General features: G+C 40.5%; 1 protein-coding gene and 1 long non-coding RNA gene across 3 annotated transcripts in view; one reads left to right on the top strand and one right to left on the bottom strand.

Annotated features, from left to right (window-relative positions):
* Positions 1-224: 224 nt before the first annotated feature.
* Positions 225-27,635, top strand: part of SRRM4 (serine/arginine repetitive matrix 4) — a 256,446-nt gene continuing 229,035 nt past the window's right edge. Inside the window, exon 1 of the mRNA XM_069754474.1 lies at positions 225-2,182. Within this exon, the coding sequence (XP_069610575.1) occupies positions 2,052-2,182 (131 nt within the window). The 5' untranslated portion in view covers positions 225-2,051. The remainder of the gene's footprint in view (positions 2,183-27,635) is intronic.
* LOC138666248 (uncharacterized) overlaps positions 6,778-27,635 on the bottom strand; it is a 144,070-nt gene continuing 123,212 nt past the window's right edge. For both annotated transcript variants that reach the window (XR_011318570.1, XR_011318571.1), the window contains exons 4-5: positions 12,192-12,243; positions 6,778-8,364 (exon numbers count right to left, since the gene is read on the bottom strand). This is a non-coding gene — a long non-coding RNA (uncharacterized lncRNA). The remainder of the gene's footprint in view (positions 8,365-12,191; positions 12,244-27,635) is intronic.

Below are 27,635 nucleotides of genomic sequence, written 5' to 3'. Positions count from 1 at the left end.
CGGATTATTGCAGCTTCAAATTTCCTAAGGGGACTATTTAAGCCAGTAAAAAGTAAAAAAAAAGTTTTAATGATCTTAAAAAAATAAAAAAACACAAAAGTTCAAATTACACCCATTTTGACCTCATTCAAAACAAAACAATAATAAAAAATACACATGTTTGGTATCGCTGTGTTCAGAAATGTCTGATCTATCATAATATAATGTAAACTTAAGTATTACAGTTTTTTGGCCCCCTAAAGATTGCAATAAAATGCAATAAACAGGCGATCAAAATTTTGTACAGTATTAACCCAAAATGGTATAAAAAAAACAGAAGCTTGGCCTGCAAAAAATAAGCCCCAGATCCTGAAAAGTGGAGACACTACGGGTATCAGAAAATAGTGACATTTTTTCTGGCAAATTTTGGGTTTTGTTTTCACCACTTAAATAAAAAGAACCTATCCATGTTTGGTATCTGCACACTCCATATTACCAGGTCAACTTCAGCATTTATTGAATATGGTAAATAAAAAACTCTAAAAATAATTCTGGAATTGAACTTTTTAGCAAATTCACCGAACTTGGAATTTTTTTCCCGTTTTCCAGTACACTCTGTGGTAAAATCAATAGTATAGTTCAAAAGTACAAATTGTCCAACAAAAAACAAGCTCTCACATGGCCATATTGACAGAAAAATGTAAAAAGTTATGTCTCTGGGAAGAAGGGGAGCGAAAAATAAAACAATTGCCTGGGGGTGAAGTGGCTAACAATTGACACTGTATTTTTTTCTAGTAAATTGTAAAACATTTCTGATGTATAAAACCCGATGCCATATGGATGACAATATACAATGGTGTGAAAATTGTGGAGAGCGCTAGGATATGTGACCCTATCCTAAAATTGTTGCAAAATCTGCCTCATTGGGCAATCAAGTTATTAATCATGCATGATTAGTTATCTAATATTTAGTGGTAAAAAATCATGTTTATGGAATGGAAAAATATCATTTTTCCATGAAACAAATTAGTTTACTTAAAGAAAAACTTTTATATTTTAAGAACAATATTCATGTTTGTCTCTTTAAAAAGAACCAAGACTAAGAAATCTCATCATATCAAGGGGAAATCTTTGGTATGAATTCGCAAATGCTGAGTTAGCCTGGGCGCTAAGTTATACAATGAAATACAACAATTTATAGCTGTTTTGCAACATGTGCAGCTCTCATCTACTAGAACATCCAAGACAGTACAGCACACACACACTGGCATGCAAAGGGTTAGTGTAATGCACAGACTGCAGGTCTCCCTTTGATAAAAGCGAAGTCTATTAGTAAGGGGGAGTTTGCAGTGCAGTTTTTTCCTTGAATAGGTCTCTAGTGCTCCACACCCTCCTGCGCTCCAGGATTTATTCTGGGTCATTGCAAAACTGAACCTTAGACCATTATGGCAGGCACACGCTTGCCCTGGAGGCTTTTGTTATGCAGATAGGTCAGGCCTGGGAAGCAAGCACTTGTCTTTTTTTCTAATACAAAAGGAGGGAGTGTGGCAGTGGGTGGAGGTTGGATAAAGGAATCATTGGGTGGGTAAGGGACTGCCAGCCCTTGTGGAAACGTCACAGAGGAAGAGAAGACAAAACAAGAGCCCAGACTTTCCTACACATGCATGTGTATTGACACACATCTGTCACCCTCCCTGCCCATCCAATCCTGCAGAAGAGGAGGGATGAGGTGATTCTGCTGTTATGCTCCTCATACTTCCACCTCTTTGAAACTGTGTAGGGAGTGGGATCTAATAGGAGACGCCACTGTAGTTTGGCATTGCCTGGAATCACAGCCCGGTCAATAGGAGAAGCCACTGGAGTTTGCCATTGCCTGGAACCCCAGGTCCAGACGTTTGGCCAAGGGGAGGAGGTGAAGAAAGCAGAGTCCTCCTCCCCTCCAGCAGCCCTGCCTGCCTGTGGCTAAGCGCATTCAGTACTTTCAGCATTTGGACAGCTCCTGAGCTCTTCTTCTCACTGGGCGGTGGGGTTGGCAGCAGAACATCTGTCCTTCTCTTCACTCTCCAGTGACTATGGCCAGCGTCCAGCAAGGCGAAAAACAGCTTTTTGAGAAGTTCTGGATGGGGACTTTTAAAGCAGTGGCCACTCCAAGGAGAGAAAGCATCATCGTTGCCAGCATCACTTCTCGGAAGCCACTCTCAAGGTAGGTCTATTAGGAATAGTAGTAGTTGGGCTGAAGCTCCCCACAATGGGTATCAGGGTTGCCAGTCATTCAAAAATTCTAGAACAGTCAGTAAAAATTAAGTACTTCTTTGTTATGGAAAAAAATGTGAGACAGCCATGATTTTTGAAGCTAAAGAAATTTGTACAGATTTTTTTGATTTTCATTATCCTCATTTTACAGTTTACAGTGAATGCAGCTGATGTCTTCATATTAGAATTATGGACTGTAGACATATATCACTCATAAGGTTATAGTTTTCCAATGTGTCCGTAAAAAAATATTTTCTGTCTTTGATTTTTTTGATAAGCTGTCCTGAAAAAACAAAAGTCAAGTTAGCCACCCTAGTGCTACTATACTATCTATGATGTTTAGTTTAAATAGTTGTAAATGCTATAGATTGTGAAGATAAGAATGTATAAAATTTCTCTATGGGGAAGGAATGGTGTGTTGAGTATGTTTATCAGATTTGGTATTATTCCCCCACAGAGAGGACCCTCACACTGAGTAACCAGCTCCTTTCTCTCTGTGTCAGTTTCTTTGTCCAAACTAGAGCTAGCTGCACGCGTAGCCTTCCCTATGTGGCAGGAGTAGCAGCCCCTACATAGCAGCAGCCCTGATCTCAGTGATTGTTCTTCCTATTTTCACAGCAAGTAACAGGATCACTTCTTGGAACATTTACAACACTTAGAGATTAAAGTTTTAATGAGAGTTTTCCCTATCCATTGAAATCACACATGCAAGCTAACATTGCAAGTAAAGATGAGCAGGTTCTTCACAGGTTCTCTGGAGATACTGAAATCTTAAACTATTGAATTCATTTTACCATATTCTATAAGTGATCCACTAATCAACAATTCTCTGTCCTAATGAGTCTTCTGATATACTCCAAATCCTAAACCTGGGAAATAACCAGAAATCTCATTTCATGGACTTTTCTCTAACTAAGTAGTAATTATGGTGCATTCTAAACATCTTAAGTCATCAATGTATCCTGTGTAGAAGGACGTGCAAAAATCCTATAAAAAATAACAGTCGCTGATGTTGGTGCAGACAGCTACCCTCTGAAAGAATGCAGCAAGATAATTCATTTATTTAGCAGAAAATCCCACATATACAGTGCGTTAAAATGAAAATGTCATTTTTTTTAATGTTACCTAATGCATTTTTAATGTTACCTCATGCAGGTTTTCAGCATGCATTGTGTTGCTGACAGTCATCGTATGTTATGTAGTGTAATTTCACGTTCCAGCTAATATAACGCAGCCCTTCTTTCTATGTGTCTGTATGCCTAGATTGTGCTGAGCTTGTGCCTTACATTTGCTTTATGACAGCCTTCTATATGTGCGCTGGTGCAGCTGGAGTTACTACTGAGTTAGCATATTGGGTAGCAATGAATTATTGAAATCAAATGCATGTCTTTCTTTGCACAGTGCTCATTACTTTCTTTTGTGTTTGCATTTTCAATGAAGCAAGCAATTTGATTTCAGTCCTCCTTCCATCGCCCTAAATCAGGACTTGAACTGTGTAATGAAATGTAAACCATTTTGTTAATGTTGGGAAAATATTTACAGTATTCTGAGTTCATCTTAGCTCTGAAATAAAGGTTCCAAGACAATTCTGACACCTATCTTTCTGCATTCATGGTAATTTGCCATTAATAGGCAAGCAGCCACCTTAGCGGGGATGAATATAAGAACTTTAACTCATACAAACAAGAACCTTGAAATAAAATTGACGCAATATCTTATACTTTTCAACCAACATCTACGGTTTTTGGGATCCTGTGCTGCAGTTTTGTTTTTTATGTTGCCTTCCAACGTAGTTGTGGGTCTACTGTTCATTACAATAAAACATGCCTTACCATCAAAACTTTCATTTTGGGGTAGGGTAGTCTTGTATTAAAAGGTTCAGATTAGTGGGAAATGGTGTATTCCTTTAATTCAATCTCCTTCGGTGGCATAACGCATCCATCATGGCATAAAGTTAACACGCAATAAAATATATATTTCATTACTGCATTGACAATATAGATGAGAGTTTGCAATGAGAGAATTAGTCGAGGTGAAAAGGTCAAATATTCCAAAATCTTCCGCTTCATGCTGAGAATTATAGATCACCGCTGATCCGAACAGCAGTTTGGGCACCAAAGCGCTATGACTGTGAATCGATCCGAGGTGACCTTTTTTCTTCCTTTAACACTGGAAAATGTAATTATATACTTTGCTACCAGTAAGTCTTGCACATTCTGTTGTGTGATTATACTACTGATTAGATAGCTCTATAGACCTTGCAGCTGGTGAACACCCAATCGAAAAGATTCATCCCCTATAATGATTTAAGCCAGTGGATGCCACATATTAACAAAACTGTTATATTCCATTCTCTATGCCAATAACATGGTGCGTACAATGTGGCAAACTGAACATGTACCCCCTACCTACTGTTCGGGATGCAGTGTATTGTGATGGGAACAGAACCTGCCCAATCTGTTCTTTAATTCAAAACCAAATATTAAATCTGACCATTAATTATTACCTGAAAGTGGGCACAAATTGCTCAGGCTTTCTTCCATTATAATACGCACTTGCAATAACAATCATTAGCACAGTATGAAATAATTGGGCAGGGTATTAAAACAACAATAATGCTTCCAAAGCGCTGCTGGAAAGGAAGATATGATTAGTTAAATATAACTTTTATACGAAAGACATTTGTAAGTGTAAAAGACTGGACCTAAAGCATTGCCTTTACTTTCATATACTGTGGCATAAGCTTCAGAAATTAAGAAGTGTTTGTTGGCTGACACAAGGTAAGGTTTTAATACTAGAGACAGGGTAGGACCGTCCCAGTTGGGTACACCTTGTCCTGGTGGGATGGCTTTTTTTATACTTTTTTGATAAAAATAGTATTAACTAAGTACCCAATCTACATATACTATGACTTACTACATCTTATTTGCTCATTTTGTTTTTTCTTCTTGACTTTAGTCACCGTAGTAGATGAAGTCATTGAATTCTCCGCAGCTGTACATTGTAGTTCCATCACCTGTACAACTCTTATCAGAAGTATTTCTCTTGGGGTAAAAAGGTTCACTGACAATTGTGAATATAAAATGGCGGTCTCTGAAACTTTTACATTAGCTTTCAGTTTCTGTAATCTCAAGTTCAAGATGACCTGAAAGAGGCAACATACTCATCCATGCTCCAGTAAATCAAGTATAGTGCATGGTACTGTTATGTGCTTGTGTTAGAGGAGAAAGTAAAACAAAATGAGCTGCGGATGCAGAAGGCAATACATCATATTGCTGGATTGTAGTAAATGTACATAAGGAAAATAGGTAAATGCGTTAAAAACAGATCGATTTATTCAACTGCTGGTAAATATATCATGCAGAGTCAGGGAAGGTTTCCTTTCATCCAGGCAAATATTACATTTGTTGCCCCTTTTCTCTGTATCTAAATGCCCTGGCCAAAGGCAAAGTGTGTTGTTGGCCTCCATACTCGCCATAAACACACTGGGCACATGCGTCGGCCTACATTTGGAGCTGTAACGCAGAATTTAAACCGAGCAATTTTTGTGCCAATCAAATGATCATGTGGATAACTGATTTTGCAAAGATGGCAAAAGAAAATAGGGTTCTTCCCATCCTAGAAAATAGTAAAAGACCAGCTATTCAAGATAGTGGAGATTTCTTTTAAATTACGGGTCGCAAGCTACCATTCTAGTGATCATAGTGATTGGATTGGAAAGTTTGTCAGTTCTGATTATGATTCCATTTAGTTCTCATCCTTATAACCCCTGGCGTCTAGTGATTACTGCTACTATCTGACATTCTCAGCTGCATCATAGAAATGATCATTTGAACATGTTACATGTGAACGAAGCCCAATTCTTACCCATAGGAGACCATAAACAACTGTTTTTAACAGGTTCCAACATGACCAAAGGGAACCTGAAGCATCCTTTTTCAATGAGGGACACACCATACAAATAGTATAGATACTTTATCACCATACCACCCCACAGAAATCATGTTGGTGGCTGAACTGCTGTATATATTTTGGCGTCAATAAAATAACTCCTTGAAATAACCTAGTAAGTTATGTTTGGAAGGTGAAATCCATTGTCAGGTTCTCAGTCTGTTACCCAGCATCCTAATCTGTATTACAGGTACTATCAATCGGTGGTACTTACACATTTCTCATGCTGTGCATTGAGTATGATCATATAGGAGTACTTGCAAAACCTCTTTATGACTAGAGGCTACCTGGCCAAAAAACATTACACATGACTCTGGAAGAACTCGAGAGTCTTTTTAGATTAACGGATATTCATTGATTTTAATTGAAGTTCTATTAGAGGGACCATCTGTAAACAAGTGTTCTGAGGAATGCTTTGTCTCAAAAATATCCCCATCTAAATAGGCTGGCAATCATCCACCCAATAAACAAAACACTTGTTCATCCAGTGTAAGCGTACCGTCTCACAGTGGCACTTTGATCGCTACGATGGCACGATCCGTGACGCTCCAGCATCGCTCCATTATCGCTCCAGCGTCGTAGACTGCTGTCACACTTTGCAATGTACGACGCTGGAGCGATAATTTCATGACGTATGTGCGATGTAGAAGCCGTTGGTTACTATGCGCACATCGTATACAATATCGTGCACACCTTTGTTACACCATGCGATCATGCCGCCACAGCGGGACACTAGACGACGAAAGAAAGTTTCAAACGATCTGCTACGACGTACAATTCTCAGCGGGGTCCCTGATCGCAGGAGCGTGTCAGACACAGCGAGATCGCTGGAACGTCACGGATATATCGCTGGAACGTCACAAATCGTGCCATCGTAGCGATCAAAATGCCACTGTGTGACGGTACCCTAATAGTTTTTAAACAAACTTAAAATCATTGCTATCGCCAGTACATCATCCTATGTAAACAGGTGATGTGCAACCAATAAAATGATTTTGTATGTACACAGAATGATCATATTAATTATCATTGTGTGTGCATAGAATGTTCATTGGCCCATCGAAACCGGCCATTAAATCATATAACAGGCTACCAAACGATCGTGGGTCATTTAACAGCTGTGGCTAGCTTGTACAAATATGCCCTTATGCTCCAGTTATGAAAGCAGATCACATTGGGTAGTGACCACCCAACAGTCATTGACTGTGTCCAGAAAATTCTAAGAAGGGTTGTCCAAAATAGATGACCCCTTTAAGCATCCGAGGTAAGATTATACATTTTTAATTGCCATATCATTCCGTAACTTTTCATTCTCCAGTCCCCGTTAATGTCATAGAGAGAAGAAACTGAAGTGTCTGTCTTTTAGAGCATTAATACATAAATAATAAATCTCTTCTTCTACCAATATAGACAAAATATATAAAACAGACAGACATATCGAGAAGGAGAATGACAGGTACAATGATTGTGTGGGAGAGACACCACTCTGTAAAAAGATGAGAAATTGGGAATATAAAGCAGGATGTGTTTGTCAGTCAAAGACTGAAATTAGGAGGAAGAGTGACTGAGAAATATGAAATAGACAGACAGGGTATAAACAAACAAATATCATATAGAGTATAGACGGGAGGCAGCTGCGGAAGGTGGGAGGACGAAAAGCCCTGAAGACAGGGAGATTTCCTTGGATTAAAAGAACATGAAGTAATTAAACCTTGCGAGAGGAGAACAATTCAGAACCCATTTGTGTTATATTCAGCAGTTATTATATGTTATGAACATCCTCTGCTTATACTGTAGGATTATGACCCTCATAGTATAACTAGCCTTCTATCATCCATTGTCTGGAGACCATCCATTCTAAAACTAGTTAGCAATTAATTTGTGTTGTTTGACCTCTATAGCTCTTGTTTAATTCTGGGATTTTTCAGATCAATATCTACAGCTTTGTGACTCCTTTGTCAGAGAACACTTCCTGCAGCAGATTGAATATGTTGGCCATTTTCTTCACAATAGATGGCTATTCCACAGCCAGGTTTATTGCTGATGCTGTTGGTCTTCTCACAGGCATTGAAAGCAATAAAGGTTTGCAATTATGGCTGCACAATCCTGCCATTGAGGACATTTACGTTAGTGGATAACACAAATATATTTTCGTTATGGGCATCAGTATGCTTCTTTACACTGGAAATGTAAAAGAGAAAAAATGTTAAAATATGAAACTCGTGTCCTAGATTATGTAATTTCTAAAGTTCTTTAGGCATTTTGGTTATAGGTTTGTACTTTTGGGAGGCTCAGGGTAGCAGTCGCATCCAGGGCCTAGTGTGTAATGGGGTTAAAAAGCACTTATGCCATATCTAAGAAAAAACAGAATTATTATGGCACATGGTAAGTTGGGCCCTGGTAAAGATTTTGCATCCTCAGACGCATGGTGTGAAACGTACAGGTGATAGTGGACATGATATTATATTGAAGACACTATATTGAATATCTCGCTGAGGATCTGTTTATACCAAGGAAGGTGACGGGCACAAGGGGGCATTCTTTGCGTCTGGAGGAGAGAAGGTTTTTCCACCAACATAGAAGAGGATTATTTACTGTTAGGGCGGTGAGAATCTGGAATTGCTTGCCTGAGGAGGTGGTGGTGGCGAACTCAGTCGAGGGGTTCAAGAGAGGCCTGGATGTCTTCCTGGAGCAGAACAATATTGTATCATACTATTATTAGGTTCTGTAGAAGGACGTAGATCTGGGGATTTATTATGATGGAATATAGGCTGAACTGGATGGACAAATGTCTTTTTTCGGCCTTACTAACTATGTTACTATGTTACTATGTTACTTGTGGCTGTTTATGGACTATCTCATTCACAAAATTAACATCCAGATGCCAAAAACAGCATATTATCGGGTTTTTCAAGGGTCGATAGATCATCAGTATCAGATTGTGGAAGTCCAACATTTGGCTCTCTCATTGCTCAGTTGTATGTAGCTTCCGCTGCAGGCAGATGTACACAATGTAGAGTAGCAAAGCTGCAAACCATCCTTGGGTGCCCGAGATCACCTCTCATTTATTTCAGTAGCAGTTGATCTGCAGTACCTGAGAGCAGCCACTACATAGTATATGGACCTATGATTTCGGACCTCCACGGATGTCATAATGATGATATTTCCTAAGAATATGTCATCAATATATATGTTCTTGACAACCCTATTAATTCAACATCATAACCGCAATGTTAAGCATTCTGCTCATTGCTGTGTTATTTTTCCACCACATAAAGCATGGAGAATGTCATATATCTATGTAGCTATGTTGCGCATCATTCCTCATTGTTGATGTCCCTAGGGTGCAGTGTAATGTCCATTTATACAACTGCCCACGCATTTCATTACTCAGCTCCATGTATCAGTTTCATAAGGCCTGCTGCTGGCTGACTAAAGGTACTGTCACACTAGACGATATCGCTAGCGATCCGTGACGTTGCAGCGTCCTCGCTAGCAATATCGTCCAGTGTGACAGGCAGCAGCGATCAGGCCCCTGCTGGGAGATTGCTGGTCGGGGAAGAAAGTCCAGAACTTTATTTCGTCGCTGGACTCCCCGTAGACATCGCTGAATCGGCATGTGTGACACCGATTCAGCGATGTCTTCGCTGGTAACCAGGGTAAACATCGGGTAACTAAGCGCAGGGCCGCGCTTAGTAACCCGATGTTTACCCTGGTTACCATCCTAAAAATTAAAAAAACCAACAGTACATACTTACCTACAGCCATCTGTCCTCCAGCGCTGTGCTCTGCTCTCCTCCTGCTCTGGCTGTGAGCGTCGGTCAGCCGGAAAGCAGAGCGGTGACGTCACCGCTCTGCTTTCTGGCTGCCCGGCGCTCACAGCCAGACCAGAGAAGCAGAGCGCCGAGGACAGACAGCGATAGGTAAGTATGTAGCGTTTGTTTTTTTACTTTTTAGGATGGTAACCAGGGTAAACATCGGGTTACTAAGCGCGGCCCTGCGCTTAGTTACCCGATGTTTACCCTGGTTACCGGGGACCTCGGGATCGTTGGTCGCTGGAGAGCTGTCTGTGTGACAGCTCTCCAGCGACCAAACAGCGACGCTGCAGCGATCCGGATCGTTGTCGGTATCGCTGCAGCGTCGCTATGTGTGACGGTACCTTAAGATTGGATGAAGCTATGGGTGAATATTACTTGCAATTATATCATTTCTTCAGGGAACCGTGAAAACTACAATAAAGATGTATGCTGGATATTCCTTATAATATGAATTGACAATATCAGTATGTGGTATTAGGAAATTGTGAAAACCATTTTAGCATTGAACTTGTATTCCTCTTTTTGTTACTTTTTTTTGCCTATTGATTTATGTATCCCAGCAACTGATTCATTTTGCATTACTCAGACTCTAGTTGAGCACTATGAAAACCGACTTAGATTCTCACTTGTAAATCTGAACATTTCAGAGGATTTCTTTGTAAAGCCATACTGCAGCTGAAAAAAAGATAATCTGATAAAAGGAGATGTGGAAGAATATCAAAACATGCACAAATTCTTATAGGTCAGCAAACATTGAAATGTGGATGGAAAGAAACGTTCACAATGTTACTAAAATGGAAAGGGTAGCAATTCCATAAGCCTCACACGCAATACTCCAGGTCTCCTTACAAAAGTCGTTATTTATCACCCACATTGTAAAAACCCATGAGCATTCAATAACTCATCTAAAACTCCAATGTAATAATTTTTCTTCAACTACAGCATAAAGGAATTTGCTGCCCATTTTCGATATTGACTGCACATTTAGGGTAAGGAATCAATAATATTTTAGTTGGAGAAATAACTCTACCCATGTCACTTTGTAGTCATATTGCTAGAATGTGTAGTAACCTCTGAGCCACTTAAAGAAGACATAAATAAGTATAATTTCAGGCATAGTTATACTTCTAACATATACTCTTATCTAGAAATCCACTCTTCAGCACTAGAAACTAGCACAAATCTTCGTCTACCAGTTGGTGGGTCTGGAAGACAAGGTAGTGTGCCAGATGTCCTCTGCAATATGGTGACAACCAAATACTTTGGGCCTCCTTGACAAGCAACGTCATGAAACATCCATCATTCAGCAGTAAAATTAATAAGAAATGAAATGTTTTCCAAGCATATTCATATTCTAGAACACACAAACTAGAGAAAATCACAATCTTGTATATTATGCCAATATGTTGTAGTTTATTCCATAACTACAAAAGCAGAAGGATGCCTTTTATTTTTCCAAATTGATCATACAATGGTACAAAGATACTTTGATAAAAATATGAGTCAGATAAAAGTGCCCAGAAGGAGTCCAGCTAAGGAACTTGATGATTTACTATCAAACATCAATGCCTGGTAAACTATGTGGACAAGTCATTTAAGAAGCACCGTGGGCAGTAGGTCAGAACTTTGGTCAGAGATTCCAATTTTTCAAACTCTAATTGGTTGTCGTAACCACCTTCTTTTTTCTTTGAGTCCTTGGCATCTCTCCAAGTACATAAAATTGTTTTAACTGCTCTTTAGTGATGAGCGAGTGTACTCGTTGCTTGAGATTTCCCGAGCACGCTCGGGTGTCCTCCGAGTATTTTTTAGTGCTCGGAGATTGTTTTTATTGCCGCAGCTGAATGAGTTACATCTGTTAGCCAGCTTGATTAAATGTGGAGATTTCCTAGCAACCAGGCAACCCCCACATGTACTCAGGCTGGCTAATAGCTGTAAGTCCTTCAGCTGAGGCGATGAAAACTTAATCTCCGAACACTAACAAATACTCGGAGGTCACCTGAGCGTGCTCGGGAAAACCCCAGCAACGAGTATATTCGCTCATCACTACTTTTCTTATTTATTTTTATATACTATTATAGGTTAATTTTTAAAATTATATTTTGCTGAGACATGCATATATTGTACATTATCCACTGCATTATTACAAATACACAGTTTCTAAGTACAGCAATAAAGCAAATCAGCACTTACATTATTTTCTTCATATTATCTAACATGCCTTCAGGTCACGTCAGGAGTATAGCTATGGAAAGTAAAGAGTGGCTGTCATTATTATTCACGAAATGCTCTGGAAGCAAAAAACAAAACATTCTTTCCACCAAATAATTCTTATTATACTAATGATTATAAGTATAGGGAATTACACAGATTTTGATGCTTAGGTATTTTATTACTAATAGTGAAATATATCCCTCTCATAGCAAAAGTGACATATGGGATGGTCATCAGTAGTAACCACACCCAAATCCTGAGGCTGTTCAAAGCATCCAGCACCATAAATATGATAACTAAAAATCTGTGTTCAATGTGTGAATACTGCCAAAATATGGGAAATGTTAGGTGAGGGGAGACATTGTTACAGAAACGGCATTTGGGACTAAGAATTTAGATTTTCTCCTTTAGGTCAAATACTCATGTTCTTCTAGGACCTAAGGGCTTACTCATACTACTGCATTAATGGTCATATTACAATATTATACAGGATAAGATCTAGAGAAGACAAAAAACCAAAATCTACAACAGCTCATAGGCTCAGTCATTGCAGCTGCTAATTCAATGGAGTGTATGATAATAGCAGGAGTATGAGCACCCTGCCAGTCTTCTGAAAAAGAAGTGAAGCTTTAACATTGGAGTCATTTTCAAAGGTAGAACTGGAAGGAATGCAAGAAAGTTGCATTTAGATTGTACGTAAAACAAAGATGAAATGCACAAAGAACCGTAAGGATTTTCCAGTAGAAATAATCACATGAATATAAATAAAATAAAGAAAAAAACATAGGGCAACCAAAAATAATAATGCAAAATATAAATATATTTTATTAGAAAAATATATCCAATAAGAGATAAACTAAAAAAAACACACATCAGGAGGAATAATGGAATTTTCCACAGAAGGATATAAGAATTGCTTATGCTAGAGGCGATGTATCCCCTAAACCTGCTTTCCGAATTAGTGCATGCGTAACTTAACCATAGCATAAAGAAATATAGTCAATAGTGATGAGCGAGTGTACTCGTTGCTCAGGTTTTCCCGAGCACGCTCGGGTGACCTCCGAGTATTTAAGACTGCTCGGAGATTTAATTTTCATCACTGCAGCTGAATGATTTACAGCTACTAGACAGCTTGACTACATGAGGGGATTCCCTAGCAACCAGGCAACCCCCACATGTACTCTGCCTGGCTTGTAGCTGTAAATCATTCAACTGCCCCGATGAAAACTAAATCTACGAGCAGGTATAAATACTCAGAGGTTACCCGAGCGTGCTCGGGAAAACACAAGCAATGAGTACACTCGCTCATCACTAATAGTGTACACTGGCTGACAAAAGAATAGCAGAAATGTACTGTATTATTCAAGATTATTGTACTTGTTTTATTATGTATACCCCTCCTCACATGTAAAGCGCCATGGAATAAATGGCGCTATAATAATAAATAATAATAATAATACTGCCAATTACAAAGTAATAAACTCATAGCACATGAGGTTATAGAATCTCTGAACATAAAAGAGAGTAGAAAGCCCCATAGGTATACATATATAACATACAGTGGGGAAAATAAGTACCGTATTTGATAAACTGCTGATTTTGCTAATTTTCCAATCTACCAAGAATGGAGAGGTATGCAATTTTTATTATACGTACACTTCAAAAACTTGCAAAATTGGCACTGTAACCATTACTTATTTTCCCCACTGAAGAGCATAAAGAAATACTATAAAAAAATGAATCTTATGGCTATTGTATATCACTAATACTTTGAGACAAGGTGAGCCAGTGCGTTTCACTGCACTCGGCTTCATCAGGAAGCGTGAAATGCATGTAGACTCATTCTACATTTATTGCCCTCCTCTAAAGAAAATTGCTATTATTACATTGAAACTATACATTGCTGTGTGCTGATGTTGCATGTTTTAAAATAAAAGAGTGTGGAAAACCCCATAGCTATAATAAATAATATAGAGAATGAAGAAATCCTATACAAATTGAAGCATATTTAGTAATATGGCTTTCATATATCACTAATTCCTTGAGATACAGTGATCCAGTGGTAGAGAACAGTAGGAGGAGGGAGAAGAGTGCACAGATACCTCAACATGTGTTTCACTGTACTGGGCTTCTTCAGGAGACGTGAAATACATGTAGACTCATCCTACATTACCTTCCCCAGAAGAAAATTGCTATTAGATTGAAACTATACATTGGTGTGCGCTGATGTAGCCTGTTTTATCATATGTCATGTGTTGAGGGTTATACTGCAATTCTTAGGACTGAACTTCAAATACAGATAGATTATACTGTGAGCACATATGGGAGCCTGCACTTTATTCAGGAGTGACAATGCAGTGTTATGAATTCCATAGTGCATTACAGTAAAATATAGCCAGGAATATGTAGGACTATGCACATTCATCCACTGTAGACATATGATAGGAATCCTTGATGTTTTATGAAGCATGTCAGCATGATACTGTGTGAAACACACAAGATCTAAAAACACAACTCACCAGGACAAACAGTCTAGAAGATAGAGACAAGTAAATCACAGTTTGCGTATTCCCCTAGGCAGGGCCATCTGGACTGCAGTCACTTTGCTAGGAGCTGCGGGCTCTTATTGTTCCTGGTATCCAATTTCAGCAAAGCATTAGGACAATTGTTGTTTGCTTCTCCAGCTAAATCCTCTTAGTCCTCCTGCTCCAGTTTGACTTAGTAATGTGAAGTAGAGCTCTACTAATGTAATCAATCATGCATGCTCCACGCTCCTAGTTTAGCTGCTGTTGCATAATTTAAAATAGTTTAATAGATTTGCAATGCATCCCGTAAAATCCAAAAACAAAACATATTAGTGAATATACAATATTTATTGCTTTCATTTACTTGTTTTGCTTGCTAGGCTGATTAGTGGCATATATTCCACAACAGCACAGACCACATTATTCTTTTGGAATGTCACCAAGAACCTAAAGGTGTTAGGCTACGTTCACATTTGCGTTGTGCAGTGCAGCGTCGGCGACGCAACGCACAATGCAAATGAAAACGCATGCACAACGCAGCGTTTTGTGATGCATGCGTCCACTTTTGCATGGTTTTTGGCGCAGAAAAAACTGCATCATGCAGCGTCCTCTGTGCACTGACGCATGCGCCACAAAATGCAAGTGCAACGCATGTACATGCGCCCCCCCATGTTAAATATAGGGGCGCATGACGCATGCGTCACCGCGGCTGCGCCCGACGCAACGCTAATGTGAAAGTAGCCTTAGTCAAACTCCAGTCAGATGTGTCATGGTGAAAACAGCATTGCCATGGCTTCCCATGCACAGCTCATTAGTGTTCAATTAAATGATCATTATTAGACACTGCACTGAACTTCTAATAGAACCGAGTTCTCATCCCTGTTGCAATTTCTTGCCTGTTGTGTTGATGAATTGATTGTCATACCGAGATGGAAGAAATACAGGCTTCATGCAACTTCTGCTCGCTTATAGTGAACTAATCACGGCTAGATTAATCTATGCATTTATGTAAATTCTCTAAACGAAGGGACTGTGCATCTTTTCTTCATTGATGTACAAGTCACAGTTTCACATTAGATCAACCATGCAGTTTATTATACAAAGCATTATAATCGCTAGGGTTCTCAGGCAATATAAGAGCTTTCCACATCTTGGCGCAACATCTTAGCTCAGAGATTGACTATCATTTTCATGTGTTGCAGATAATGCACCACAAAGCCGTGTGAAGGTCAAATCCTATTCATGTCCTAGTCATAACTGTATTAGCAAAGATTTTCCACAGCAACATTGAATTAAGACTACTTACTGTTGTGTCACTCATTATACATATAAAAATGTTCTACAGAAGTGGTGCAAAGAACGAAATGATATGGTTTAGAACTCATATTTTTAAGGGTTATTTCCACCTCTACCTTTCTTGGCCAACATGGAAATAACTGCTTTTACTTCCATAGCCCTAAATGGAGAGTTACAACAACAAACGAGCGCATCTGTTCTTTGCCCAGAGACATGAATGGAAATTGCGGGAAAAAAAAACAAGGAGAGCTATGCGTTTGGTATAACGCCAAAAAGAAAAAGCTCGCTGTGCTATTTTTTTCTATCCTCCATTTATTTTTATGGGAGTTATGCAAAGCGCGTAGTTCATCTGTACTCGGCTGTTTTCGCAACCCCTGCCTCTGGTGGTCGTGACCTACAGTAGGAGTTATTTTCATCTCAGCCATGAAAGGCAGAGATCAGAATAATTCTTTTGACTGAAATTATTTTTGCATTTGAATGAAAAGTGTGATAAGGCGCTCCTATGCACTATGTTTTAGGGTATGTGCAGTTGTTCAGTAATTGACAGCACTTTGCATATAGCACATGCCCGCTATGTCCAAAACGATGCTGGCTATTGAACGCAGGTGATTCTGCATGTGTTCATTGAATCGTGCGTAATCATTGTGTCCAATACATTGGACGGATGAAATTTACCTTGCGAAGACGCGAGTCTCCACAAGATAAATAGATATGCTGTGGTCTGGAAAGACGTGCCGCATGTCCATCTCCACAGGTAAGTAGCGGGTGTCTCTGGACGCATAGTGGACATGTGGTTTCTTGAAATCCCATCCACTATGCTGTAACATCTGGATGCTGCGGGTTGGATGCTGCACAAGTAGGCAGCATCCAGCCCGCAGCGTTTACTAACCTGCCCTCAGGGTTTGCTTGCACCAATCTGAAGCTGCCCAAATCACTGGATCCAACCAGCCTTAGTGCCATGTACTTCTTCCATGCTGCAGAAATAAAGGATGAAAATGGCTGCTATCTTGTAACACAGATAAAAAAAACTGTGATAGAATGTTATTAGAACAGGTGACTGTGAGCATGCAAGTGCAATAGGCAGTTCTGCCCCCTCCCTTCATGTGAGGGAATATATACTCTCAGTGGATATTCTAATACTTGAGGACATTAGGGGTGCGGAGATAAGAGGCTGCTAACACTGATGTGCACCTTGTTCTTGTTCTTCTGAATACCGAGTGGTTGCAATGACCCGACTATAGCCTATACCACTTATTGTCAAGCTATCTCCAGTGCAAAGCATCCACACAGCATTCAGAAGGAGAAGGTGGACAGCAGTGTGAGCAGTCTCTTACCTTAGCACCAATTGTTTATCCAGTCTTAAATCAGGTAGCGTGGAAAGCAGTGTGAGCAGCCCCTTGTAACGTCAGCACCAATAGTGTATTTAATATTAGATCAGAAAGACAGCATGGACAGCAATGTGAGCAGCCTCTTCTCACCTTTTATCTGCTATCTCTTGTATTAAATTAGATAGACAGAGTGGACAGCTGTGTGACCAGCCTCTTGTTATCTCAACACCAATAATATAGCCAGTAATAAATCAGAAAGACAGGGTGAAAAGCAGTGTGAGCAGTGTATTCTTACCTTAGCACTTCTAATACCTCCAGTATTAGGTCAGAAAAAAAGTGGACAACAGTGTAAGCGGCCTCTTCTTATCTAATCACCCATGGTAACACTGACGTACATCTTGTTCTTACAAATACTGAGTGTTTGCTGTGACCCAAATATAATCTATAAAATATACTGTCAAGATATGTCAGGGGCACAGCAGCCACACAGTGTTCAGAAGGACAAGGTGGAAAGCAGTGTGAGCAGTCTCTTCTTACCTCAGCACCAATTGTATATCCAGTATTAAATCAGGGAGACAGGGTGGATAGCAGTGTGAGCAGCCTCTTCTATTCTCAGTATTAATACTATATCCAGCATTAAATCAGAAAGACATGGTGCACAGCAGTGTGAGCAATCTCTTCTTACCTCAGCACCCCTGGTATCTACAATATTATAGCAGAAAGACAGGGTGGAAAGCAATGTGACTAGTGCATTCTTACCTTCAAAACTTCTGATATCTGAAGTACTATATCAGAAAAAAAGTGGACAACAGTGTAAGCAGCCTCTATGTAATCTCCCATGATATCTCTGGTACTAGATCAAACAGACAGGGTGGACAGCAGTGTGAGCACCCTCTTCTTACCTCAGCATACGGCATCTTTTGTATTAGAACAGAAAGACAGGAAGGATAGCAGTGTGAGCAGCCTTTTCTTACCTCAGCAACAATTGTGTATCCAGTGTTAAATCAGAAAGAGATGGTGCATAGCAGTGTGAGCAGTCTCTTCTTACCTCGGCACCCCTGGTACTAGTAGCAGTCAGTTTACAGGAGATGTGTGCATAGATTTGGTAATGTGTGTTTATCCTAATCCTCTTTCCCATTTTGATTGCCTCTACTACTGTGCTGATTTCCACTGGGTTGTTTTGTGAGTGTGTTTGTATGATTAAAGTTTTCTTTTATCCTCCTCTGTTTCCCCTATCTAACAAGTTTTGTGTTGACCTACTCCTGACCCTTATCTCCTTGGGTGGGGGAGGAAACCGATCAGCATGCATATGGGAGAATAGCAAGTTATGTGACCCCAGCATCTCCACCATCAGGGATTATCTGGGATAGCCTAGGGAGCCTAGGGTCCTCCTAGCTTGAGGGACAAGGAAGGAACCCATTGCCCCTGAAAATCCTACTATAGAATTGTGACAAGCATTTTACTGTGTGGTCACTGAAAACTATCTGGAAAGTAACAGAATCTGTAACAGAATATTCACATGCATGGCCAGATAACTTCTAAGCTTGGTGTATGTGTTACATATATGGCTCTTTAGTTTAAAGTCATGTAACTATTGGCAAGGATAGAAGTTGGTATGGGCAAGAGTCATTACATATTATAAACATTTCTTAATATCAAAAGACAATTTTGTATTTTAAAGATCTACCCTCTAGAAAGTAGACTAGACTCTCATCACCCCTATGACAGGACTAACAGATTATTAAAATCAATATGGTACAGTCAGTTAGGTTCTAGCCTGATTGTAATAATATGACAAGTAATGATTGCTAAATTACTTGAGATTGGGCATTGATCCAGGGATTTATTATCTATATTTGAAGTCAGAAAGGAATATTTCCCTAAAATGACTTTCTCCTCATGTGGCTTGTTGCCTTCCTTTGGATCAACATTGCAAGATAATAGGCTGAACTGTATAGATTTATGACTTTTTACTTTTTTTTGCGGGCCCACACACCACGATTCAAGATGCACAGATACGGCGGAGAAATATAGATATACTACACAGGGCCTAGCCTTCCCCCTCATCCTTCACATAGGCACACACACAATACGCAGACATGCACACACACAATACGCAGACATGTACACATACAGTACGCAGACATGCACAAATACAATACGTTAACATACACATATATACAGTACGCAGACATGCACAAACATACAGTACGCAGATATGCACACATACAGTATTCAGACATGCACACACATATAGTACTCAGACATGCACATAAACAGTATGCAGACATGCACACACATACAGTATTCAGACATGCACACACACAGTACGCAGAGATACAAACACATACAATACGCAGACATGCACACACATACAGTAAAATACGCAGACATGCACAAGCATACAATATGCAGACATGCACACGCATGTAGTACGCAGACATGCACACATTCAGTATTCAGACATGCAAACACATACAGTACTCAGACATGCACATATACAGTATTCAGACATGCACACACATACAGTACTCAGACATGCACATATACAGTATGCAGACATGCACACACATACAGTATTCAGGCATGCACACACATACAGTATTCAGACATGCACACACACAGTAAGCAGAGATACAAACACATACAATACGCAGACATGCACACGCATACAGTACGCAGACATGCACACGCATACAGTACAATACACAGACATGCACACATACAATACGCAGATATGTACAAACATATTTGAAGACAAATACACAAAAATACATAACTATATACAGTCATACACACTGATATACACAGATATGCACATCATACATGCATACACAAACATACAGACAGACACAAGCCTCACTCACCTCCCCCTGGCTTGCCACCCATCAGGCTCCTCTGGCATGTGGCTATGGAGGGCACGCTGCTTGATGGCCATCACTTAGGCTTCTTTCACATTTGCGTTGGTACGCGGCCGTCGCTAAGCGTCGGCGCAACGTACTAACGTACGTTGTGAAAATTCGGCACAACGGGGGCAGCGGATGCAGTTTTTCAACGCATCCGCTGCCCATTCTAAAGTCCCGGGGAGGAGGGGGTGGAGTTCCGGCCACATATGCGCGGTAGGAAATAGCGGATGCGATGTACGAAAAAACGTTCACTTGAAAAATTTTTTGTGACGACGGTCCGCCAAAACACGATGCATACAGTGCACGACAGACGTGACGCATGGCCATACGTCGCGATCCGTTCGCAATACAAGTCTATGGGAAAAAAACGCATCCTGCGGGCACATTTGCAGGATGCGTTTTTCCCCAAAATGACGCATTGCGACGGAGGCCAAGTGACGCAAGTGAGAAAGTAGCCTTAAACAGACATGGCCACGCATAGTGCACTCTGCAGCTGTGTCTGCTGCTAATGATGCAGTCGGGCACTGTGCCTTTAACTTTGCTTGTGTGTCGGCCCGGCCGCGTCATTACTAGCACACACAGCTGCACAGTGCAATGTGCGTGGCCATGTCTGTTTAAGTGATGGCTGAGCTCAAGTAGTGCTGAAGCTGCTGGTGGTGCGGCCAGGTCCCCTGATGTCCCAGCCACGAGTGGGCCCCCCATTTGTTCAGGGCCCCGGCGCTTGCCCGGGTATGCCGGGTGCTGACGCCGGCCCTGTTCCCTTTGACCAATAGTTAATGGGGATGAGGCCAAGAAGGAATAGGGCCCCCTTAGGGTGCTTTCACATGGCATTCTTGGCCACGCTCAGTGGTCTCATCGGGTCTTGCGTCTAAACCCCCTGCTAAATTCAGACGTATGCGCCGATGGGGCCATTGATTAGAATGATGTTGATAGAGTCAACGTGTGCTCTGGTGTGCATCATTTTTGGACGTATATGCCTACTGGATGCAGTCTACTATGCCTGAGTGTCCGTCTCCAGTAGGCATATACTTCAAAAAATGATGCACAGCAGAGTACTTGGTTAATAGCCCGTTGGTGCATATGCCCGAATCCCGTTTTGGAAGGGGTTCGAACACAAGCTCTGACGGTACCACTGAACGTGGGGATGAACGCAAAAGTGAAAGCACCCTTACATAGCAGTCACATAGTTTGCCTTCCAATGCATGATCTGGCAAGGTAGATATTGCTTCACTTACAGCAATGACCCTCGGTGCTGGAAGATGACAAATGTCCCTTTCAGTTTCCTTCATTCTGTGTGTCAGGCCAATGCCATATGCTTCTCTCTACATAAAGTGCCAACATCATTGATACAGTGCACTTATACATATGATTTCTCTGCGTGAGAGCATTAATACACATAAATTAGATCACGTTATCATTTTTCTCCATTTATAATTCATGTAATTCTTTTTTTTTTATTTATACAGCACAAACATCACAGAGCCTAGTGAAGTCTGTGATGGCAGTGGGAGTGTTGTCATAGACGTGGGGCATAGTTGTGCTACATTTAGTCTGTTTTGCTCGTCATAGTTAGATCATATATTGCAATGAAAAGAAGAATATATAATTTGCAGAATATATATAGCATTGGTGGTGTATGCCCCATACAGAAGTCATGTGGCTGTTCATTACTACAGTATATAGCAGAATTATTCAGTATGATGATATCTCCCACTCCAGGTTGTACAGTAATGCCCCACATGTTCTAACATGGCAACATTTGCAAAAACAGGTCCCACAGCCTGAAATTGTAACCCACGAGGTAACACAGGAATAGAATTACACAAGTAGCATATGGCCCTTACAGCCTGCTCACCTTAGCACATATGGTATCTCAACAAAGGACATCTACCATCTGTCAAAAAGTGTGCCAGTGAAAACTCTATATCCTATATCTTATTTTCTGCATTCATAACACAAAGGGTCAGGCGATCTATGCTGTCAGCTCTAAGTAAATATCCTAACACTATATACACCTGGCAAATGGAAAACCGCACTGTACACCTGTCTGCTACCACAATACTATATCTAGCGTTCTAAGATGTTGTTCTGTATTTGCCGAATGTTGATCATATAAAATATACTAAGTCATAGAACAGTTTTAGGTTCATTTGGGTATGTCTGTAACTTAGATAAAGTGAGTTGTGGTTACTGGTTAAATTATAATAATGATAATAATAATAATTTTTATTTATATAGCACCAACATATTCCGCAGCACTTTACAATTAAGCGGGGACATGTACAGACAATAAATTCAGTACAAGTTAAGACAATTTAAACAGTGACATTAGGGGTGAGGCCCCTGCTCGCAAGCTTACAATCTACAAGGAAATAGGGGGACACAATAGGTGAAAAGTGCTTGTTATTTCAGGTCCGGCAATAATAATAAATAGGGATTTTCATAAAAAGCTGCACGATCCGGTCATCAGCCCGTGTGTTTAAGTGCAATAGTCAAGTATCAAGTGCAGTTATCATGTGCATGGAGGGTGTGGAGACAGATGAATAGTAGGGTGCAGATTCACATGCAGATAATATTTGGAAGGAGGGAACAGGACAAAGTTAGTTTACTGAGTAGTTGATGTGGTAGGCTTGTTTGAACAGATGGGTTTTTAAAGCGTGCTAGGTCGGGGCTAGGTATCAGTCTGATCATCTGGAGAAGTGCATTCCAGAGAGCTGGCACAGCACGAGAGAAGTCTTGGAGACGGAGGTGCGAGGTTTGGATTACGGGGGATGTTAGTCTTAGGTCATTTGTAGAACGAAGGGTACGTGTAGGGCGATAGATGGAGATGAGAGAGGAGATATAAAGCGGTGCAGAACTGTGGAGAGCTTTGTGGGTGAGAGAGATGAGTTTATACTGGACCCTGTAGCGAATGGGTAGCCAGTGTAATGACTGGCACAAGATGGAGGCATCGGTGAAGCGGCTGGCCAGAAATATGACCCTGGCTGCCGCATTCAAGTTGGATTGGAGAGGAGAAAGTTTGGAAAGAGGGAGACCGATCAGAAGAGAGTTGCAGTAGTCCAGACGAGAATGAAGAAGAGCGACAGTAAGAGTCTTAGCAGTTTCAAAGGTGAGAAAAGGTCGGATTCTGGAGATGTTTTTAAGATGCAGGTGACAGGAGCGAGTCAGTGATCGGATATAGGGAGTAAAGGAAAGTTTGGTGTCGAATATGACCCCATGACAGCGGGCATGCTGTTTGGGAGTTATGGTTGAACCCTCCAGGTTAATTTCTATGTTGGGTAGAGTGAGGTTAGTAGAAGGGAGAAACACAAGTAGTTCAGTTTTGGAGAGATTTAGTTTCAGATAGAGGGAGGACATGATGATAGAGACAGCAGACAGACAATCCTTGGTAATTTGAATTAGAGTGGGGGTGATGTCAGGGGAAGAAGTGTATAATTGGGTGTCGTCAGCATAGAGATGGTACTGGAACCCAAATCTGCTGATTGTTTGTCCAATTGGGGCCGTGTATAGAGAGAAAAGGAGGGGGCCCAGGTCTGAGCCCTGCGGACCCCCGATAGTAAGGGGACGAGGAGAGGAAGAGGAGCCGGCAAAAGATACAGTGAAGGAGCGGTCAGAGAGGTAGGAGGAGAACCAGGAGAGGGCTGTGTCCTTGAGGTCTATGGAGCGGAGCATGGTGAGAAGGAGCTGGTGATCCACAGTATCAAATGCGGCAGATAGATCCAGGAGAATCAGCAGAGAGCAAAGACCTTTGGATTTAGCTGTTATTAGATCATTAGAGACTTTAGTGAGGGCAGTTTCAGTGGAGTGTAAAGAGCGGAAACCAGATTGTAAGGGGTCGAGAAGAGAGTTATCCGAGAGATAGCGGATTAGACGGGAGTGGACCAAGCTTTCCAGAAGTTTAGAGATGAAGGAAAGGTTAGAGACAGGTTTGTAGATAGCCGTGCAGTTCTGAATTAATTAAGTCAATATCCATGGAAATTACTGTAATTGTACGCTATTTTATTCTTCAGTTTGGGAAGTTTGTTTTGTCTGTTAACTTTGAAACATTATGATGTAACTTCCAGATCTACACCCATGCCTTACACTACAGATCTGCGTAAATGGATTGGCTACTGTAAATGGACATAAACCCAACACATTTTAAAAAGTAAGTCTCCATGGATGACTCATTTCCATTGCAACATACACAGAATAATTATAGTCTACAAACAATAGAGAATATCATGTAATTTTCACATATGGTATGTATTTAGACTGTATTTAGAGAGGAGCTGTCATTCGGTCAGAAGTGGTTAAATTTTTGTCCTCATTATATTCCTGCTTCTCCCCAAAGTATTATTTTATTTTATTTTATTAAATCCGACTTAAAGTTCCAGATATATCAGCCTTTTTTAGTGCACCTAATATGCTTATTTCTATGGACTTTCCCAAGGGGGCGTGGCTCACAGAGTAATGATGCATGGCAGTCTAAGACACGCCCCCAGAGAAACATGTCAGTTACATGACCTTGGAAAAGACCACAAAAAATTAGTACTAAATAAAAAGGGTCACATCTCTGTAACTGTATGGCAGATTTAAGAAGAGAAAACAACTGAATATTCGGGGGCTGAGGGAACAAAAAAAGAGAAAAAGAGGAAGATAGTGTTACAAATTACATACTTTTAATCCGGTGATAGGTCCTTTATAAGGACAAATCTTGAGATCTGTTTTAAGGGGCAGTCCAAGCATACTATCTACCCGACCTGACATCAGACACCCAGAGATACTGACATACTGCACAGGACTGGTACCAATGTAGCTGCCCAGCACCCAGACAGTGTGGGGTGTGGTACCCAGCACCCTGACCCCATCACTATGGTTAATCTGTACTAACTGTACTAGCATTTGTCATGTCGGATGGGAGAGTTAGGAACTTTCTGTTCCTCTACTGTGGCATTACTATGGGAATGATTCCTGTCCTGGTATAAGGTAATTATCTCCTTAATGTGTCACTACCAGGGGTGCCTTCTCTATGCCATGATATTACTGTGTGCACTATTCCTGAACATCATATTCTGCATTATCCTATTGCATTAGGCAAAGTCAAATAGCAGAAAGTGGAGAAAATAGTAATCATAGGCTGAACATGCACAGAGCTCAATGCTGCAGTGGTGCAGTGGAGCTTTCCAAATTTAAGCCCTTTCGGGTTTACAGGAGTATTCCCATCTCCAAGATCTTATATCAATATGTAGAAGGTGTAATAATAATAGCAAATAGTTCCAATTATATATATATAGTATAGCTCTTTTTTATTCACTATGTCACTTACCCCATGTGCAGGACATTGCAGTAGGGATACTGAAGTTACTGCAATGCCCTGCACATGGGGTAATGGTATAGCAAATCAGAAGAACTACAATACATGTCTAATTGGAAGTTCAGCGCCTTGCGAAAGTATTCGGCTATCTGGAACTTTTCAACCTTTTCCCACATATCATGCTTCAAACATAAAGATACCAAATGTAACTTTTTGGTGAAGCATCAACAAGTGGAACACAATTGTCAAGTTGAATGAAATTTATTGGTTATTTTAAATTTTTGGGAAAATCAAAAACTGAAAAGTGGGGCGTGCAATATTATTTATCACCCTTTAATGTAATACTTTGTTGTGCCACCTTTTGCTGCAATTACAGCTGCAAGTCTCTTCGGATATGTCTCTATCAGTTTTGTACATCGAGAGACTGAAATTCTTGCCCATTCTTCCCTGGCAAACAGCTCGAGATCAGTGAGGTTTGATGGAGATCATTTGTGAACAGCAGTTTTCAGCTCTTTCCACAGATACTCGATTGGATCGAGGTCTGGATTTTGACTTGACCATTCTAACACCTGGATACGTTTATTTGTGAACTATTCCATTGTAGATATTGCTTTGTGTGGGATCATTGTCTCGTTGGAAGACAAATCTCTGTCACAGTCTCAGGTCTTTTGCAGACTCCAACAGGTTTTCTTCAAGAATGGTCATGTATTTGGCTCCATCCATCTTCCCATCAATTATAACTATCTTCCCTGTCCCTGCTGAAGAAAGCAGGCCCAAACCATGATGCTGCCACCACCATGTTTGACAGTGGGGATGGTGTGTTCAGGGTGATGAGCTGTGTTGCCTTTATGCCAAACATATCATTTGGCATTGTTCATCTGACCAGAGCACCTTCTTCCACATGTTTGTTGTGTCTCCCAGGTGGCTTGTTGCAAACTTTAAACAACACTTTTTATGGATATCTTTGAGAAATGGCTTTCTTCTTGTGACTCTTCCATATAGGCCAGATTTGTCCAGTATACGACTGACTGTTGTCCTATGGACAGACTGTCCCACCTCAGCTGTAGATCTCTGCAGTTCATCCAGAGTGATTATGGGCCTCTTGGCTGCATCTCTGATCAGTCTTCTCCTTGTTTGAGATGAAAGTTTAGAGGGACGGCCGAGTCTTGGTAGATTCGCAGTGCTATGATACTCCTTCCATTTCAATATGATCGCACAGTGCTCCTTGGGATGTTTAAAGTTTTGGAAATCATTTTATATCCAAATCCAGCTTTAAACTTCTCTACCACAGTATAACAGACCTGCCTGTTGTGTTCCTTGGTCTTCATGATGCTCTCTGTGCTTCAAACAGAACCCTGAGACTATCACAGAGCAGGTGCATTTATACGGAGATTTGATTACATACAGGTGGATTATATTTATCATTATTAGGCATTTAGGACAACATTGGATCATTCAGAGATCCACAATGAACTTCTGGAGTGAGTTTGCTGCACTGAAAGTAAAGGGGCCGAATAATATTGCACGCCCCACTTTTCAGTTTTTGAATTTCCACACAAATTTAAAATAACCGATAAATTTTGTTCAACTTCACACTTGTGTTCCACTTGTTGATTCTTCACCACAAATTTACATTTGGTATCTTTATGTTTGAAGCATGATAAGTGGGAAAGGTTGAAAAGTTCCAGGGAGCCGAATACTTTCGCAAGGCCCTTTTTAAGTTTTCCTATTATTGGCCACGCCATTGTAAATGTCAATAATAAGCAATAATAAGATAATGATATTAACAAATTGTAGCTTTCAATCTCCATGATATTATATTAACGTATGGGCAAATAAAGCCATTTATGGAGTGATAAGTGATTAATCTCATCAGTACAGTCCATTATTGTGAGACTCACATAGAGAGAAGTGTGTCTGCAGCGTCTTTCGTCTTGTAGATGTCAGAGTCTCAAAGTCTACATGAAGCACCTAGATAAAAATGGCAGAAGAATGACATTGTACAAAGGTACTTTGATTTATCCCATTACACAATCTGCTAAGTCAGCATGCGTCGCAGCTCTCACCAGTTC

This window comes from Ranitomeya imitator, chromosome 1 (genome assembly GCF_032444005.1).
Source record: "Ranitomeya imitator isolate aRanImi1 chromosome 1, aRanImi1.pri, whole genome shotgun sequence".
In the NCBI taxonomy this organism is placed as follows: Eukaryota; Metazoa; Chordata; class Amphibia; order Anura; family Dendrobatidae; genus Ranitomeya; species Ranitomeya imitator.
The sequence above is the reverse complement of the archived record's forward strand: the minus strand, read 5'-3'. Positions and strand labels throughout refer to the sequence as shown.